A 20,882-nucleotide genomic window follows, 5' to 3' on the forward strand; every position below is an offset into this window, starting at 1 on the left:
CTCCCGGTTGCTACAAACAATGTGGTCGAAGGAACTGCTTGTGTTGTAAAGCTGCCAATACAAGCAGTTCTTTCATCAGCTCCGTTACTAAACAAAATTATACCATCTACTCAAATTCCAACTGTAAAACGGAGAACTCAATTTATATATTAACATGTGACACATGTGGCATTCAGTATGTGGGAGAAACAATGGACAAATTTAATATTCGGCTCAATAACCATCGTTCATGGTACAAAACCAACAAAAACTGTCCTCTCACAAGACATCTTCGTTCAACGAAACATTCTTTTGATAATGTTACCTTCCAAATCATAGAAGTCAACACCGAGTGGGACACCACGGCGAGAAGGAGAAGAGAAAATTTTTGGATCCACCAACTCCACACTTTAGAACCTGATGGTCTTAACGAAAAAGATGAGAAAAGATACAGGAAAGATAAAGAACAATTTAGTACACAGCATCGTCCTTTTTATCCTGTAATATTGGCCAATGGACGTTGCTAACTTCAACTACCAATTTTGTAAAAATCTTGAACTTCATCCAAATTATGTATTATTTTCAAGGCAGCTAAATTCAAGTGCAACATATACATTGAGCTGCAAAAGTTTCTTATCATCTACATCCGATTTCACCTGGATAGATGCACGCTTGATAAAGCTAGTTAGTCTAGCGAAATATTGCGTTTATTTTCATCATTTTGTAAATATTTTAAACATTCTTATATTTACATACTAAATAGTGTGTTAAAATTACATTGTTAGGCAATCTATAATTTTATTTGTGTAATTGAATTAATCTCTGTACTGATTAATCCACACTCCCATAGATTTGTATGTCATGTGCTGCTATTTATAGGCACTTATATATATATATATATATATATATATATATACAGACCTGATGACAGTCAAACACTCACATATATATATATATATATACAGCCCTGACAGTCAAACAGACACCCCTAAGCACGAGTCTTAATGCCAGATTACAGAAGCACAGGTAATAATATATCTATGGGTGTGCCTTAGTCGCCTTTTGTACATAATTGGGTCAAATGTTTTTTTGTAGAGTAAAGAAACAAATTTTTCTGCAATAAATGCCAGCAACTAAATTGTATTTTACTATCTGAAAAAAACAATTGAAAATACAGTGAACTTTGAGGCGGTATATGAATTCACCAGTCTCATTTTATTCATCGTTTACAAACATTAAAATAATTGCTGATCCTGTGTGTAATTACAGCCTTTTTCTATGACCTTCTATCTTATTCTTTTTACGACATAAGGTGGAAACGCAAGTTCAATATTTATAATGTTCACATTCAAATAGTCCTATTTTGATAAATTATAACTACTTTTCATACACATTCATACTGACGTCACGACAAAACTTCTGTTAATTTGGTCCAGAAAACCTCGTTACCGTATTCATCATGTGGATACTCTATATATGACTGTGACTGCACTAGCTCTAACACAATAAGCGGTAAATCTTTAGACGACAACTCCTCGAGGAAAACAAGAAATAAAATGTTTTCTTTATTTCTGGAGTAAATGCTTTCTATTCTGGCCATGTTATATTCAAACATACACCAATAAGACTTTAGAAAGTGTTGTGACATAATGACAACAACTTTGCGACTCTCGTGTATAGCGTTCGTAATATTCGCAGCTATATCGTTTCCTGGTAGGAAATCTCTTTTATGCAGACAGAGTTTTAATCCAGATTCATCCTCAAGCTTGTTTAGAAACTTTTCATGGACAAAGAATCTATCATTGTCAGCATATGATATGAAGGCATCGTACGTATATATTCTTTCGTTTTCCGTAGATGTGATTGGTTGTTGACCATGATACCTGTTTTTCACCATGTAATACATATATCTTAATTTCCAGCGATATCTATAAATTATTGCCCATGAAATTATTGCAAGAAGCAACAACATCACGACTGTTGTTCCAATAATTAAGGAAGTGAAAGTTGAACATTCTTTTTTTAGTTTTTCATACAATCGAGAAGGGTTTTGAATGAAAATCTTTTCTCCATTTGACAGTTTACATTGATATTTTCTTTGATTATGTAACTTGATGGCTGTCTGAAACATCCATTTTACAAATCCTATGGTTTCACACGTGCATTTGAAAGGATTGCCCGTTAGGTCTAATTCTAACTTCATATTGGGACGCACTGTCTTGTCTAGATGATCCCGAACGTCTTTTGATATAGACGATAGTCTGTTGTACGATAAATCAAGATGCCGTAAATGTATCATATGGCTAATTTTGAATGAAATTTCATCTAACATGTTTCCAGAAAGTGATATTTTTTTCAGCAAGGCTTGTGATTTGAAAAACTTGTAGGGTAAGCTAGGTATTCTATTGTATGCCAAATTGATCTCCTCTAGCTTATGGAGATTTTGTAATATTTCTCCATTAACGTCATCAGGCAGGACGAAACCAAGTAAATTATTGTCTACATGCATTATTTGTAGATTTGGTGTACTATAGAAAAATACTTTAGATACGTATGAACACAAGTTGTTTGATAAATTAAGAAATCGCACATGATTCAAATTTAACAAAGGTCCTTTCCAGGAATAAAAAATATTAGAACTACCGTCTAAATATTCTAAAGTGTTGTCTGAAAATCGTAAACTTGGTATTTCATATCGAAGTTGACATTGGCGGTAAATCAGTGTTTTTAAAAGCCTAGGAACCGGGAAAAATTTCGGATGATCACGTGATTGGAAAGTTTCGAGTTTACTGTCACTGTTCAACTTACTAAACGTAAAATTTGTTTGTCCTTTTCCCAGACGATGGAATGGTCGAATTTCGAACATATTAAATCCTTCGTCATGTTGTTGACGCTGATTGACTGATGGTTCCTCATCATGATGCTTACAAATCTCTTCTTTTTCAGGATTGTGGGTGTTAAATAGAAAAGAAATGTTAGCAAAATGAACAGGCATTATGAAAATCTCAGTTAAGTAACTCCCATAAGAAAATACATTGTCGGACATATACAAATTTCGGATTGTATGAGGAAGCATTGATATCACGCCTTTTTCTACTTGTTGAATCCTGTTACTATCCACATGCAATTCTGTTATATTTGTATACCGTAAATAACGAACGTGAGATTTCATAAGTTTTGTGTTCATTTCAAAAGTTTTATGAATCTTATTTATCTTAAGAATTTTAATAGATGTATGTGGCAAATCGTACGTCACATTGACAAATCCACTGAACTTGAGACATGTGTTAAACGATAGATCTAAAGCAAATAGGTTTTTCATATTGCTAAAAGTTCCTTTGTAAATATTGTTGATTTTACATGCAGATAATTTAAGGGCATTTAGTCCGGATAAATATTTAAATGTATCTGGAGTCAACAGTTTGATTTCACACCTCCCCGATTCCCCAGAAATGTCTAGGGATTTTAAACTGGCGAGTTCAGCTGGGAGTTGAAATGCATTAAGGAAGTCAATTCTGAGTGATGTAAGATTGGACAAATAAGTCAAATTTAAATTCTTAAATTTAAATTTGTTATTTTTCAGGTCGAGGTGTCGAAGTTTTGGCAGAAATCGGAATGTTTCGGCTGATACCATGGAAATGTTGTTATTGTCTACTTTTATACTGATAAGTTCGGAAGGACCAGAAAAAGTATGACTGTCTAAGCGGTTCAAAAGGTTATGAGAGAATGAAATGTTACGTAGAATCGCATTTACAGCAAAGTGAAAGTCAGGAATTCTGTTAATCATATTGAAACTTAAATCTATACTCGTTACGTTTTTTGGAAAGACAGGAATATATCTGATTGTACGGTTTGAACAATCGACTTTATACAGTGATGATCCAGGAAGAGAACTGCAATAACATCTTGTGTCAAATGCACATCGACGAGATTCGATTACACTTGTTGAGATGAATACCAATATCACTGGAGCAAAGATGAGCATGATATACCTAGAAAAAAAAAAGAAAAAAAAAATCAGTCAGGAAAATTAAACAAAAACACCTACATGGCAAAATAATCAAGATTACAAAATATTCCTTGTCAAACCAGAGAGAACTTAAGGTATATTTCCGATGTACCATACCAACAAACCAGAGAGAACTTAAGGTATATTTCCGATGTACCATACCAACAAACCAGAGAGAAACTTAAGGTATATTTCCGATGTACCATACCAACAAACCAGAGAGAACTTAAGGTATATTTCCGATGTACCATACCAACAAACCAGAGAGAACTTAAGGTATATTTCCGATGTACCATACCAACAAACCAGAGAGAACTTAATGTATATTTCCGATGTACCATACCAACACTACTTTCATATAGTACAATTTTATATATGTAACTGTTTGCACAATGACTATCAAATGTTTAGCCGACACTCCCGAATTCTCATCTACATTAAACTCACCTCTAACAAGCATTTTTAATTACAATTATTAAACAAGATAAAGTGGTATTGTGAAATCAGTGGAGACTAGTTACTTAATCGTGGATTTTTGTAAAAACAATATGTAAATTAATTTTAAAAATGTTGACGAGTAACCAAAACAGACGGTCCATTGATTAGTCCGTTGAGAGTAAAGTTTGCGAACTTAACTTTCCTTGGACTGTCAAATGCTTAATATGAGGATACTTTTAGGATGTATATACATGTATCAGCATCTGAATGTAAAACTGAAATTTAAACAAATCTTCAGATGAATTTGTTTGCGTTTTAATGGCATATGTCAAAGGTTAGGAGAAGGATTTAACCCGCCTCATTCGTTATGTGCCTATCCTAAGTCAGGAGCCTGTAATTCAGTGGTTGTCCTTAATTGATTTTTTCATATTTGTTTTTTCAAAAATTGATATAGCATAAATCAAGGCGTTGATGTTCCCGTTTTAAGTATTTCACATTTTGTCATGCCTGTGCTTTTTATAGCTTACTATACGGTATGGGTTTTGCTCATTGTTGATGACTATGTTTTGCATAGTGTATGTAAAATTTAACATCACTCACACATAGATATAAACAGTAAATTATATGAAATATTATGGTGAACATAGCTGGTCTAAATATAAAGGTAAGCTGTCAACCTGATGGAACTAATATCAAACATATATATAATATGGAAAGCCAATAACCATTGTGGTTCAATTGATTTTCTAAAATTGGTTTCAGTTTGTGATAAACTAATAAGACAACAGTGTTTGTTCTGGTTAAAACAGATTTATAGGAACAAATAAATGATGTGATAAGTCATTTCAGAACAAAAATCAGATTTACATCGACAAATTCGTCTTAAGCGAGGCAACCTACAAATTCTGAAGCAGCACAAAATCGAGCATCAAAGGGTAATGCCTCATAATTTTTGGAATTGATTATTGAATAAGAATTATTTCCCTTTTTCAAATAATTCATTGTTTTCTTGGGCATTGAATAGTAGTAACATTAAAAATCATGAGGTTAAAACACGCATCTTAATCTCTTATCTTTAAAATCAAACAGCCAATCAGGATCACGTATTGCATTTTTGTGCTATTTTTAATTTATCAAAAATATATAATTGGCGACTGGAGATTTAAAAAATAGACTTTATACTGTTCCAATTATTTCGATTCTTTACATTTAGCTAATGAGACAACTTGTTACGAATTTTATATTTGAACAACGAATTTTGATTGGTTCCTTTATCGACTTGTGATTTAAAGAAATAAAAGTTTTTCATTCTATCGTTGATTGCCGAAAACTAATGTGGTGTTTTCTGGTAGAAGTTCATCCTGTGAGGCATGGCAATTATATTTTGAGTCTTTTGAATTTTGAAACTTTTGTATACCTTATTTTTCGTAAGTTCTTATTCTGTTGGATATTTTTTTAATTTGTTATCAAGTCATTTTTTGTCTTACACAGGAGGCATGCCATGCCTTTTACCCGAAATAGAGCAAGAAAAAATAAAAAATTGATAAGTGAATTTGGTTTAGGTCATATGTCGCATGAGGACATACTCGATGTGTCGGATCCGACATCCGATATATTTGACAATGAGACCACACCAGACGATGAAATAGATATGTTGGAACATCGTATTCGTAATTTGGAATTGAGTATCTCCGAAAAAGAAAGAACGCTTGAAAAAGCAGATTATGAAAAACAAGGGGCATTTCCTAAAACACACGTTAAGAGTAAATTTGTGAAGTCGAATATACCTAAATGACAAACACTAATTTCGTTCTCCCGTAACACTGTACTAAAAGAGCTGCCTACAGCTAGGGATTAAAAAACATGACAAAGGTTTCTGTCGTGCAAACAGCACACACCGAGACAAATCCTTGAAATGGGCGCTAAATTTTTTCTAAGCGGAAATCATTGCAGATAACTATCTCTAAACAGTGTTCAAGGTACAGATATAACAGTAATATTTTGTAATTACTAAGAATCACGCATTCATTAATATTCTTTACGAATATTATTAAAATATATGTTCCCGTAAAACCTAACGAAAAACTAGTGCCACAGGGAAAGTTTAACTTTGTGGAATCGAGATGAATTCTTAATGACACATTCATTGAAAATAAACCAATATAATAGCATCGAATTTCAGAACCGGAGGGAAAGATTTCCTTTCTGGGCTCGTGCCTGTCAAGTCTACATATTTGACAATTTAGGTGACAGTTCGTCAAGTGTCACACAAATTTGAACCATGATACAAAACAAGTCAACTTCAGTAGAGGTCCCAAGCTGATCAATTGAAACCTCTCATTTATAAACTTATATTATTTTCAGAAAGACAAGTACAATATAAGTTCAAGCGAATCACCTGGTTAACAAAATAGAAATAAAGGATGAAAACCATACTGAAATAGGTGAACATGTAGAAGTAACTGAACCTAAAGTATGCCATAAAACCATACTGAAATAGGTGAACATGTAGAATTAACTGAACCTAAAGTATGTCATAAAACCATACTGAAATAGGTGAACATGTAGAAGTAACTGAACCTAAAGTATGCCATAAAACCATACTGAAATAGGTGAACATGTAGAAGTAACTGAACCTAAAGTATGCCATAAAACCATACTGAAATAGGTGAACATGTAGAAGTAACTGAACCTAAAGTATGCCATAAAACCATACTGAAATAGGTGAACATAGAAGTAACTGAACCTAAAGTATGCCATAAAACCATACTGAAATAGTTGAACATGTAGAAGTAACTGAACCTAAAGTATGCCATAAAACCATACTGAAATAGGTGAACATAGAAGTAACTGAACCTAAAGTATGCCATAAAACCATACTGAAATAGGTGAACATGTAGAAGTAACTGAACCTAAAGTATGCCATAAAACCATACTGAAATAAGTGAACATGTAGAAGTAACTGAACCTAAAGTATGCCATAAAACCATACTGAAATAGGTGAACATAGAAGTAACTGAACCTAAAGTATGCCATAAAACCATACTGAAATAGGTGAACATGTAGAAGTAACTGAACCTAAAGTATGCCATAAAACCATACTGAAATAGGTGAACATGTAGAAGTAACTGAACCTAAAGTATGCCATAAAACCATACTGAAATAGGTGAACATGTAGAAGTAACTGAACCTAAAGTATGCCATAAAACCATACTGAAATAGGTGAACATAGAAGTAACTGAACCTAAAGTATGCCATAAAACCATACTGAAATAGGTGAACATGTAGAAGTAACTGAACCTAAAGTATGCCATAAAACCATACTGAAATAGGTGAACATGTAGAAGTAACTGAACCTAAAGTATGTCCGGCCAGTCCAGCTATAATTAAATTAAATGTTCAATAATCTGGACACGACCAAACCAGCAATATGACCCCATCAAGAATTCCTCGTCCAATACATTCTACGGACACTTTAGGAGTTCCATCCATTGATGATTTCAAATGTGAGCTCGTCAAGATGTCAAATGTGAGCTCGTCAAGATGGAGAGTAGCATGGTTGATGCCGTGAACAAGCTCGTCAAGATGGAGAGTAGCATGGTTGATTCCGTGAACAAGCTCGTCAAGATGGAGAGTAGCATGGTTGATGCCGTGAACAAGCTCGTCAAGATGGAAAGTAGCATGGTTGATGCCGTGAACAAGTTTCTTTAACACGACAAAATGTACTTTGGGGGGATCTTCATTCAAAGTATCAAAGACAAATGTTTTTTTTCTTTCTCATAGTCACCCGAAGATTTATGTACAGATCTTGGCCTCGAGCATCACTGAACAGACAATTTTTGTCGAAATGTGCATCCTGTGCAGTAAACTTGGTATCGTTAATGTTATTACTATACATGATTAGAGACACTAATAAATTTCGCTTAATAAAAAATAAAGTTTTGACTTTCAATAATGATTTGAAATAAAATATGATCATCTAATGTTTAAAACAGTGTGCAAAGAATATGCATGAGCTGAAGGTGTCCCAACTCGAAACTGAGCTACAAACACATGTAGAAAACTTGAACTTTAGTCATGATTTATTTCTACCACATTCATTGACAAATTAACCAAGAAAAACCCGCCAGAATACTGTGTTCAACAAATAAAAAAAAATATTAACATTTTGGATAAGAAATGGCCTATAATTTGTTCTTATGTTGTACTGTTACACCACTGTCCCAGGTTAGGGGGAGGGTTGGGCGCCCGCTAACATGTTTAACCCCGCCACATTCTGTATGTGCCTGTCCCAAGTCAGGAGCCTGTAATCCATTGGTTGTCGTTTGTTTCTTCTGTGTATCATATTTGTTTTGCGTTCATTATTTTGTACATAAATTATGCCGTTAGTTTTGAATAGTTTTATTTTTGTAATTTCTGGGCCTTTTATAGCTGACTATGCGGTATCGATTTTGCTCATTGTTGAAGGCCGTACGGTGACCTACAGTTGCTAATTTTTGTGCCATTTGGTCTCTTGTGGAGAGTTGTTTCATTGGCAATCATACCACATCTTCTTATTTTTATACAGAAAAACAAACTTTATCTCCTTATCTACGTCTTGATGGATACAACGTCTACTTCTCTACGTCTTGATGGATACAACGTCTCCTTATCTACTTCTTGGTCAATGCAACGTCTACTTCTCTACGTCTTGGTGGATACAACATTTCCTTATCTACTTCTTAGTGGATACAACGTCTTCTTCTCTACGTCTTGGTGGGTACAACGTCTACTTCTCTTCGTCTTGGTGGATACAACGTCTCTTTATCTACTTCTTGGTCAATACAACGTCTTGGTGGATACAACATTTCCTTATCTACTTCTTGTTGCATACAACGTCTTCTTCTCTACGTCTTGGTGGGTACAACGTCTACTTCTCTACGTCTTGATTGATACAACGTCTACTTCTCTACGTCTTGATGGATACAACGTCTATTTCTCTACGTCTTGGTGGATACAACGTCTACTTCTCTGCGTCTTGATGGATACAACGTCTACTTCTCCACGTCTTGATGGATACAAAGTCTACTTCTCTACGTCTTGATGGATACAACGTCTACTTCTCTACGTCTTGGTGGGTACAACATCTACTTATCTACGTCTTGATGGATACAAAGTCTACTTCTCTACGTCTTGATGGATACAACGTCTACTTCTCTACGTCTTGATGGATACAACGTCTACTTCTCTACGTCTTGGTGGGTACAACATCTACTTATCTACGTCTTGATGGATACAAAGTCTACTTCTCTACGTCTTGATGGATACAACGTCTACTTCTCTACGTCTTGGTGGATATAACGTCTTCTTCTCTGTGTCTTGATGGATACAAAGTCTACTTCTCCACGTCTTGATGGATACAAAGTCTACTTCTCTACGTCTTAGTGGATACAACGTCTACTTCTCTACGTCTTGTTGGATACAACATCTCCTTATCTACGTCTTGATGAATACAACGTCTACTTCTCTAAGTCTTGATGGATACAAAGTCTACTTCTCTGCGTCTTGATGGATACAAAGTCTACTTCTCTACGTCTTGGTGGATACAAAGTCTACTTCTCTACGTCTTGATGGATACAAAGTCTACTTCTCTACGTCTTGATGGATACAAAGTCTACTTCTCTACGTCTTGATGGATACACAGTTTACTTCTCTACGTCTTGGTGGATACAAAGTCTACTTCTCTACGTCTTGGTGGATACAAAGTCTACTTCTCCACGTCTTGGTGGATACAAAGTCTACTTCTCTACGTCTTGGTGGATACAACGTCTACTTCTCTACGTCTTGATGGATACAACACTAAAGTAGACTATGTGAATGCCCTGATGAATGACAAATATTCTGATTCTCCAAATTTTATGTGTGATAACAGCAATTTGCGGCGTACAGGTGTACCGCAAACAAACCCTTTTATGATACATGTACAAATACATGTACAAGTCTTAGATACATGATTTTTTTATTATTAGTTGTTATTTGCTTTGAGCTAGCTGTGAGTAACTGTGAGTACCATAAGATCTGTAACTGGTGTTTGTTTTGTTGTTAGGGATGAGGAATGGATAAATACCCTGCTACATCCGGTCTATGTTTTTGTTTGATGTTTTTTGCTTTGTATTGATCTGATGAGTTAAAGCCTTTTCAACTTATTTTTATAGTTAAACATTGATCTTTTGTTGTGCTGTTACACCACTGTCCCATGTTAGGGGAGGGTTGAGCGCTCACAAACATGTTTAACCCCGCCACATTCTTTATATATGTTCCTGTCTCAAGTCAGGAGCCTGTAGTTTAGTGGTTGTCGTTGGTTCATGTCTGTCATATTTGTTTTTCGTAAATTGTTTTGTTATAAATTAGGCCGTTAGTTTTCTCGATTGAATTGTTTCATATTTTTCCTGTCGGGGCCTTTTTAATTCGACTATACGGTATGGGTTTTTCTCATTGTTGAAGGCCGTACGGTTGCCTAAATTGATTACATCCACTTCATTTCTCCTTATTTTTATCCTATCTTAGCAAAGCAGGAACCTCTCAGATCGCTGCAAATTTGAAACCATCTATCGTTACATGTCTTCAAGTACTTTATTAATAAAACTTACGCAAATACAAGTACTATCTAAAAAAAATCGATGCCCTCAGGTGGGAGCATATAGTTGAAACTTATTTAGTCTTTATAATCATATTTAAGTACTTTAAATTTGACGACAAAATTCTAACACTTCTTAAAATTCTGAAAATTGAGCACATGAACTTATGTTCAACTTATAAAGGTATGTGTAGTATTTTCTAAGAGACAAGTGCCTGTGAAATTAAGATATCATACGTATATACAGTTGTTCAACTAGATAGAGTCTGTGGGAGATACATGTAGCTTATTTTCAACTACAGTAGCTTTAAAAATTAACATTATATGGGTCATTTTAAAAACATTTCGAATTTCAAAATTTCTAAATTTTCTAAAATTTCCTAGTTAAGACCACCCTATTTTTAGGAAATCAAAACAAACAATACTTTTGAAACAACATATAGAAAAAAAATTCAATCTTGATTATGTCATACAAGAATTAGTTAAAACATTTTTTGATAGGTGGTGCAATATTTTGTCGCTCCTGTTACCATGTTTCTTTACCCCCACTCCCTCATTGATATCAGTCACGGTTTCAAAGGCTTTATCGAACCCATAATTTGCATGACGTCACGTCACGTGGAAACATACACCGAGGTATATAGATAGAGAATATCATATATATGACTTTTTCTGCTATAGTACGGAAGGGAATATCCGCCATAATTATACATTTCATATTTTGTAAAATGCAATTTCTTAATTTGTAACATGCAATTTCTTAATTTGTAAAATGTAATTTCTTAATTTGTAACATGTATTTTTTACATCTGTTACATGAATTTCTACATTTCTTGGTTTGTGAAATGTAACTTCTTAATGTGTAAATGCAATTTCTTAATTTGTTACATGTAACGTATTTCCTTCAATCGTTACATGAAACTCTACATTCCTTAATTTGTGAAATATAATTTCTTTGTTTGAGTCACGTTATGGGAGAATGTGTCAGTATAATTGTTACCGCTGCCGCTAATGAGAAGTTCCGTTTCTCAAGAAAAACTTCAAGTTAAAAACCAACAAGTTACAAATCAAGGAGTTTTACATATCAAGATGTTTTACAAATCAAGAATGAAATAGTTCCACAATATTCCGCACAAGGTCGCTGTGGATCCATGTAAACTCATACCTCAGCCAACTCGTACCCAATTTTTACCAACTCGTACTTCTACCAACTCGTACTTTTACCAATCGCACCCAATATTTTATTATTTATACGCAATAAAATTTCATGTTCTTTTATATGATATACAAAATACAATAAAGTACAGCTTTATTTATGGGTAATCAGATGCAATTTGTTTTCAAATCAGAAATATTTAAAGTAAATAATTCGTCTTTAGAAGTAAGTGATTATATGAAATTGTTTGAACGATAAAATTATTTCATACACATGTTGAATAATTATAATCAGACAATGTTCTAATCAGCGACCATTAGTCAGTGGCCGGGAGGTTGAAACCCCTATTTAAATGACATTTTTATATGACTTGTATGTGTTGGTCCCCTTTTGAAAATGGCTGGATCCGCGCCTGATTGGTGGAAAATAGGCTCGGACCTACAAAAATAGAACGGGGTTGTTTAAATGAAAAATAAACATAGGAGGGTTTATGAAAACACAGATTTCGGAATAAATGCTGCACCAAAGTCCGTTGAGTTTTACTTATTAACATTGCAAAAGCCAAGCCGAGCTGGGCATATCTGTTATAGTATCTAAATAACTGTATATGTAAAAACGTTAGGACTATGTTTAATTCCTGTGCTGGCTTTATCGCTCCAAAAAGATTAAAAAGACCTTCATATATATACTAACAAGAAAAATCTTCTAGAACACATGTTCAACGCAAAAATCAGTTAAAAATTTCTTTCTCCATATTCTATGGAGCTTTTTTTTACTGATTTTTGCGTTGAAAATGTGTCCAAGAAGATCTGCTAGTTAGTTTATATATGAAGGCACTCCGAAAATTTTAGCAGTGATAAAGTCGGCACAGGAATTAAAAATAGTCCCAAGACATAGATATAATGGTCTGGTAGGTTTAAATTATCTAAGCCAGTTAAGATCGTTTCAACAAAAAGAAAGAATGACTATATTCCACATACACGTCATAAGGAACTAAATTGACGGTAGATTCTGGTCACTTTACGAGGTATGTCCTAGACGCGATGTAGTTTCGATATCGACGACATCGACAAATAACGATCCAAATGTCTATCTGCTATAGTTTTCTATCGAGTCGATATCGACAAATTATGTTCCAAATGTATATCTGCTACAGCTACAGTTATGTATATGGACAATATAGTGTCTCCTAATTCGTCTGTTTAAGATGTCGATATCAACGATATCGACGACATCGAATTGATATCGACACGTTAAGTTATAAATATCTATCTACTACAGCTATTTATACAAACAATATAGTTTCTCCTGGTTCGTCTGTTTAAGATGTCGACACTCCAAATGTATCTGCTACAGTTATGTATACAGACAATTAGGTTTCTCCTGATTCGTCTGTTTAACATGTCGACGATATGAATTCCATATCTACATTAAAAACTTTCGTCAGAATTTGTTTCTCTATTCATTTCAATTAGTTTAGTTTACGTTTAAGATAAGGAGATGTTTTAAGATTTCTAATGAGACAACAAACCACCAGACACAAAAAGGATGAGGATGTAAAACAACTATAGGTCACCGTACAGTCGACAACAAAGATTAACACTAATACCGTCAAAATGTCAAATATTTCGAATGGACAAACAAACATTCTGATTTATTCATAAATGATAAACAACAATCAAATATGGCTGACAGCAACCGACGACAACCAATAAATCAGAGAGGTCTAGAGCAGGATCAGTCTTCCTGAGGATGTGGCGGGGTTAAACATGTTTATGAGCGCTAACCCCTTCCTTTAAATCTAAGACTGTTGTGTAGTATCAATACATAAATGCAAAATGTAAAATCAGTTGGAAAAAGGCTTGACTTATCAGATCGGTACGAAGCACAACAACAAATTATCGACATCTGGATTAGTCTTGGACATGTATGCACTTTACCGGCCAATCTCGAAATTTATCCAATTAATGTGTTGGTTTAAGTAAAATTGAAGTTAGTCTAATTCTGGTGGTTTTGTATACCAACACAAATAGTTAATATCACCGCATTAGTTACTGTAAACTTAAGCGTGTACATTGCTGAATTGTTGATCGCCTTAAGTGTTCCACGATTTAATTCCTCCTGGGCTGCTCCATTGCCATATCGATTGCTGGTAAAAGGTCGGATCATTAAACCCGTTGGGAGACCAGCGGATATGATATCGTATTTAAAAGTGGGTAAATTATTGAAAATAAATAAAATGTATAGTAAAAATATCCTTTATCATTTAATCCAGTGTTAAATTATAAATAGGAATGATTAAGATCTTTATACCTGTCTATTGTTAAACCTGCATGTTGACCTGTATATATCTTTTGGTTATTTGGGTGTGGGTGAGTCGATAATTGCTGTCTCATTGATGTATATGTACCGATTATCAGGTTGTCATATGTCTGCATATTGATATGTACCGATTACGCGGATTATTCAGTGTGCACCACATTTTTGATGTTATTTAAGGAATGACTGTAATATTTTTTCTGTCTATGAAGAAATAACATAAAAATGTGGTGCACACTGAATAGCCGGCGTAGCAGGTTATTTTAAAGTATGCACCACATTTTTTATGTTATTTCGAATAGACAGAAAAAATATTAAAGTCATTCCTTATAATTTAATTCTAAAAAGGAGTAAATAATGATAAAAACGTTGATGACGTCGCGGTCACATGACAAAATTATGTCTATGAGCTGATAAACAAAACAACGTCAGCCAATCAGAAGACGCGTTACATCCAAAATTAAATTATTCCTTCATAGACAGAAAAAAAATATCACAGTCATTCCTTAAGGGCATACGATACAGTTTTGATCCCGTAATGAAATTTTGATGAAAATTTGCATATAGGCTATTTTTTACCTGATTAAATCAAATATGCAATAAAAAATATACCATCATGTGCTACTTTTTGAGTAAATTGAGGTTGAAATTTCAGATATTTCCTCAAAATTCGGATTTATGGACGTATTTTTCCTTTCGACAGAAATACACAACTTTTTTGTTTTAAAAGATAAACACAAGCTGTTTTTTGTTAAATTATTTGTAATTTCTGTTTTATATAAATGTTCTATTAATTTGTACATTTTATTTTTACAAATAAGTCATATTTATCAAATGCTCATGAATGTAGAAAAAAACGTCATTTTTTGCTGTATATTTATCAAATTTAAAATAATTGCAATATTGACTTTTTCATGAAAATTGGTACACATAATCTTCATACGTAATTCAACCAAATGTCATTTTAAAAAAGAAGGGTCCATGAACTCGTTTTCAAGTTAAATCAGTTTGAATGATAAAAATCAGTCGAAAACTGCATCTTTTCCCGATAAGTCACAGTTTGACGTCGCGAAAATGACAATTAACGTTAGCAACGTCATTACTTTCCCTGTAACTGTATCGTATGCCCTTAATTGTATTTGAATGGAAAAATTCATTCATAGACACTCGTGAAGTAAATATTTTAGTATTTTTGTGATGAAGGACTCATATAAAAGTTTAAAGTTAGTACAAATATTACATGTACAATGGACATATAAAAGTCTTTTTCTTTGAACTTTTAAAAATCAATCTCTTTCAGGAGTCGGTTTCACAAAAAAACTTACGACTAAGATTGATCGTAAGTCATGAACAATGCAGTATACTTACGATCAATCTTAGTCGTAAGTTTTTTTGTGAAACCGACTCCAGACTTGCATTTTCATAATTACATGAAGCGTGACTAATTTCTGTTAAAAAAACGACTTAGCACCAAAAACTGCAATGCAATAGGCCTAGTTATATTATTTTTAGATAGAAGAAAAGTTCGAAGTCGAATCTTTCTCATTATTATTTATTGGCAAGTTCACGATTTGCCGTCTAAATTACTAAAGTCCTCTTTTTGACAATTTGAATCCATTAAGCAGAACCCGAATAGAATAGAATGAGATAAAATTTATAGTTTACTTATTTAGTTTAATTACATGTAATATACATACACACAAAAGCAAACTAATTTGCTTTAAAATTCGTGTTTTAAGAAAGAAGTTTAAACTTGAAAAAAAAAACTGTCGTGACGGGTGACGAGCTGGAATTTAAAGGCTTCGCATTCTAATTCAGTACATTTAATAAAAAAAAAATTATGTTAGAACTTCTAAAACGTATACGCAGTAGTCATTTATAACGTACAGCATGCTTTGATTGCATTTGATGGGACTTTTTGAAGGAAACAGACTCGTTTCAGTTGAACAACAAATGACAAAAATATGCCCAAATATGGTAGTCACGTTACTTCGTTGTTGTCTTTAGACATGGGACCAAACCGGGGTCAGCTTTCCGACTGCTGAACAGAGTTGTACAGACAGTGGGAACACCGATAATCCACATTTTCAGTTCAAAGAACTAAACTTTCTGAAATTAAATACTGCCATCTGAATTCTGATATCGGTGGCTGGACTTCAGAGAAAATTGTACGTATCACATTGAACGCATGGCGGGAAATGCCAATAATAAATGTGTACATATTTCAGTATAGAAAAGGTAAAATAAGCTGTTCATTGTTGTTTCAACTATAGATCAGTGAATTGATAGCGATCCTCAAAAATACAAGACACAGTAATTGAACAACAATAGTATGATTATAAGCATTATGAATAAGTCTTATACTAGTAAGTCAGTAAGACAGATTAAAAGGACGTATCCTAAGCATGTTTAAATGACGGCGAGGTGCACTGAAAATTTAAATTAGTCACTATGACTATACAGTTAGTCAAATATTAGTAGAAAGGTAGTCAACAGCATATATGACTACCCATCTGGTCATTGTGACTACCTGCATGGTCAATTTGACTTTGTTAGTGGTCACAGCACCACGTGGTGTTGAGTATCGGTTTTCACGCGCACTTTCGCGTTCCTTTGTTCCCTAGATCGTGTCACTGAGATGTAAACAAACCAGGAGGCACGAAACTGTTATATTTTGTCAATTAAACTAATTGTTTAAAGTAAGTATCATTTATATTTGTTTCAATTTAACTTAAAAAAATTAAATTTAAGAAAAAAAAGTTTAATAAATGTAATATCGACACATTTTGACGTAATAACAATAAAAAAGGTGGAGATATGAATACGGGATGTCAATTTTGATACACATACAACGTATTGTCGATTGAAAAGAGTATTGGGCGGTATTTTTTGTTTCACCTGATCAAAAGCTGTTAAAAATAAACACTGCAATCGATATTCACAACAACAAATGAAAAAAACCTCAGGATCCCAGAGCTTTCATTAATGAGGGGCCCCATTAATATTGGATTGTAGTATGGGAGACTGCTTTGTTTCTTATGCTTACACTATATTGTTGTGTTACAAGATTAGTGACTTTATATATCCTTGTGCTTACATTACAATGATGTAGTATAGGATGGCAGGCTGTCAAGATCGTGGTGCTTATATTACAATGTTGTGGTATAAGATGGGTGGCTGTCAAGATCCCGGTGCTTACATTACAATGATGTGGTATAAGATGAGTGGCTGTCAAGATCATGGTGCTTACATTACAATGCTGTGGTATAGGATGGGTGGCTGTCAAGATCCTGGTGCTTATATTACAATGTTGTGGTATTAGATGGGTGGCTGTCAAGATCTCGGTGCTTACATTACAATGTTGTGGTATAAGATGGGTGGCTGTCAAGATCCCGGTGCTTACATTACAATGTTGTGGTATAAGATGGGTGGCTGTCAAGATCCTGGTGCTTATATTACAATGTTGTGGTCTAGGAGGGATGGCTTTCAAGATCCTGGTGCTTACATTACAATGTTGTGGTATAAGATGGGTGGCTGTCAAGATCCTGGTGCTTATATTACAATGATGTGGTATATTATGGGTGGCTGTCAAGATCCCGGTGCTTACATTACAATGTCGTGGTATAAGATTGGTGGCTGTCAAGATCCCGGTGCTTACATTACAATGTTTGTTGTTTATGATGGCTGACTGTTAAGATATTTATGATTGCATTGCAATTTTCTGTTCTTGAGATGAATGAATTTTAGGACATTTGTGTCTGTGTTACAAAGATGTGAAGTCATGATAAGATAAAAAAAAAATAGCAATATTCCGGTCTTGACAATACAAGTTGTATTTATCAGGGGTTAATTGACCAAGTATTGGTCTCAACACAACAAACAGCTCTGAATTTGAAACACAATAAAAATATGCATACAAAGAAAACATATTTGCTCTCCCTCTCCTTCTCGAGCTCGAGGACAATGTCCCCAACATACCCGTCATAATCATGAATTATTCAAGTAAGTGTTTTAAATCAAAGATTTTTAAATTTGTTTTTTTTCTGAACTGACTTGACTGATGTACATTATTTATTGTTATATTTTAGCTTCTAAAATGATATAATTATATTTTTCAGCCAATGAAGACATTACTATTTGTATGAAAACAGCTGAGCGATGTTTTGACCAGAGAGAATATTACACTGACACATGCAGAGATGATACTGACAAAATATCTGAAATAAACACTTCAAATTCTGACATACTGAAAATGTATAAAATAGTTCATATATCTTTAAGTTGGGATATCATGATGTATGGAAAATGAGTTTATAATAAATATATTTTCTTTATTTGATTTTTAGACTTCAATATATGCCACTGAGTAATGGTAACATATGCAAACTTGCATCCTATTTTGTTTTCAAAAATTCTAAATTAAAGAAAGAAAAAATAATTTGGCTTGAGGTCATAAACTGAAAAATTGATTAAGGGTTATCAAAGGCCACTCAAAATCTAATAAAGCAACCACAGAGCAAAAGGAATCAGAGCACTCTGGTGTTCTTAGACCTAAAGATATAGGAAGGTTTTGAACATTGAGCACTGTGTGGTCCTATACTGTTATCATTGTTAGTAATTGCAGCTTTTGTATTTTTATGATATTATATTCAAGATGTATTTGTCAATCCCATGGAAGAGAAACAAAATAAAGTAAATTACAGAAAAATATAACATAAAAGTACCAAACAGATAGAAACACACACAAAGTAAAATGGTAGAACAACAAAAAAACACAAATCAAAAAAACAGTCAAACAGTCTATTGGTTGTGACTATTCACAATAATCATGTTGACTAACCAACATGGTCACTTTCGACCATTTCAATAAGTCATATGGACTGCATTCAATTGTCAAACTGACAAATAAGCATAGTCAATTTGAACAATCCAATTCGTTATGACGAGTATAACATATAGTCATTTTGACTTCCAAACATAGTTATAATTACCACCCTACTCAGTCAAATGTGACTAACCATCTAGTTAAACGACTAATAGCATAGTCAAAATGATTAAAATGCATTTTCATCTAGAGGACAGTCAAAATGACCAATTAAACTGGTCAAATTGACTAATTTAGGTTTTCAGTGTGAGAGTTTGTGATCCGTGTTGAAAGTCTCACTGTGACTTTGAGATGAATAAAAGCAATAAAAGCGCCTTTCCTTTGCTTTTTGTGTTTTTTGCTGTGCAGGTATTGGTTTTGTCTCGTGGATGATATCTTTTTTTCTATTGGTTACATATATAATAATAAAAATCTAAGTATAAAATACTGAAATTCTAGTACCACGTTTTGAAAAATTCCGGGTTGTTTTTGGTTTTTAAAAAAAACTTTTTTTCGTTTTGTATTTTTTTGTTAATTACTATTGTTGTATAGAAAACTTACTTAAAAGATCTCTCGACTATTGGTGTTAACATACTTCTATAAATATACAACTTACCCTGCTCTTCCTGTTTAAACTGTTATGAATGGGAATAAGTTGAGGAAAACCATTTACCTCATTGTTTGTACTAGTAATTTAAATGTAGTTGACAAAATTAACCCACTGTCGTATCGTGTTGCTAAGAAACATTGACGTAGTAGAGAATTGATAAGAAGTAGTGGATTCGTAAACGATAATCAACTAGCGACTTTAGTCGCAAGTTGATTATCGTTTCCGAATCCACTACTTCTTATCAATTCTCTAGCTTAACCCATTTCTAGTAAAACGACTGTCTGTTTTATGTTTTGACAATGAATCAACGGAATTTCATAAAAATAATTTCGTATTTTGTCTTTTTTATTTTATAATAGCTGGAAATGATTATATCCACACGGTTCACGTCTATATTTAAGTTAACATACGTTTAATATAACTTAAATGGGTTGTTAGCTCCCCTTTTTATTACCAGATTTCATACTTGTATATTTATATTTCATTTAATGCTTTATCATTACAAAGTATTTAAATTATATAGATTTTGGTATTTATGGTTTATTCAAAAAGACATATATAAATATACAGAATTTATTTATCTTTTTTTGAATAGTTAAAAAATTGTAATTACCAAAATTTAGAAACCTTTGAAATTTACATATATAGTATTTAGCAATCTGCTGTTGTCGACAGCTGATTACGGATTGTCTACCATTTTAACCGTACTAAGTCAAATACATATATTTAGCGTAGTTGCCATAATACTACAATTTCATCATGCTCCAGTTAATGATGCTTTCCGAAATAAATAAAATAATTGCTTAAGGTCTTTTTTGAACAATTATACATGAATTTTGTTTAAACTGTTTCCCTTTCATTAAGTTTAGATTATTTTTAACGTTATTACAT

General features: G+C 33.4%; 2 protein-coding genes across 2 annotated transcripts in view; one reads left to right on the forward strand and one right to left on the reverse strand.

The window, feature by feature from the left end:
- The window catches only part of LOC127734002 (uncharacterized), a 42,499-nt gene extending 38,800 nt beyond the window's left edge, over nucleotides 1–3,699 (forward strand). Inside the window, exon 2 of the transcript XR_007997336.1 lies at nucleotides 3,563–3,699. The gene's annotated coding sequence lies outside the window, so the exon portion shown is untranslated. The remainder of the gene's footprint in view (nucleotides 1–3,562) is intronic.
- On the reverse strand, nucleotides 1,152–20,070 carry LOC127733993 (toll-like receptor 4). The gene is made up of 2 exons (XM_052243487.1): nucleotides 19,998–20,070; nucleotides 1,152–3,971 (listed from the first exon to the last, which is right to left on the reverse strand). The coding sequence occupies exon 2, from the start codon at nucleotides 3,962–3,964 to the stop codon at nucleotides 1,385–1,387; it is 2,580 nt and encodes an 859-aa protein (XP_052099447.1). The 5' UTR covers nucleotides 3,965–3,971; nucleotides 19,998–20,070; the 3' UTR covers nucleotides 1,152–1,384.
- Nucleotides 20,071–20,882: the final 812 nt, after the last annotated feature.

This window comes from Mytilus californianus, unplaced genomic scaffold, assembly GCF_021869535.1.
Source record: "Mytilus californianus isolate M0D057914Y unplaced genomic scaffold, xbMytCali1.0.p SCAF_3, whole genome shotgun sequence".
Lineage (NCBI taxonomy): Eukaryota > Metazoa > Mollusca > Bivalvia > Mytilida > Mytilidae > Mytilus > Mytilus californianus.

Bases quoted from the DNA above. Each gene is read 5' to 3' on its own strand.
- LOC127733993 (XM_052243487.1), bottom strand. From the start codon at position 3,964: ATGCTCATCTTTGCTCCAGTGATATTGGTATTCATCTCAACAAGTGTA.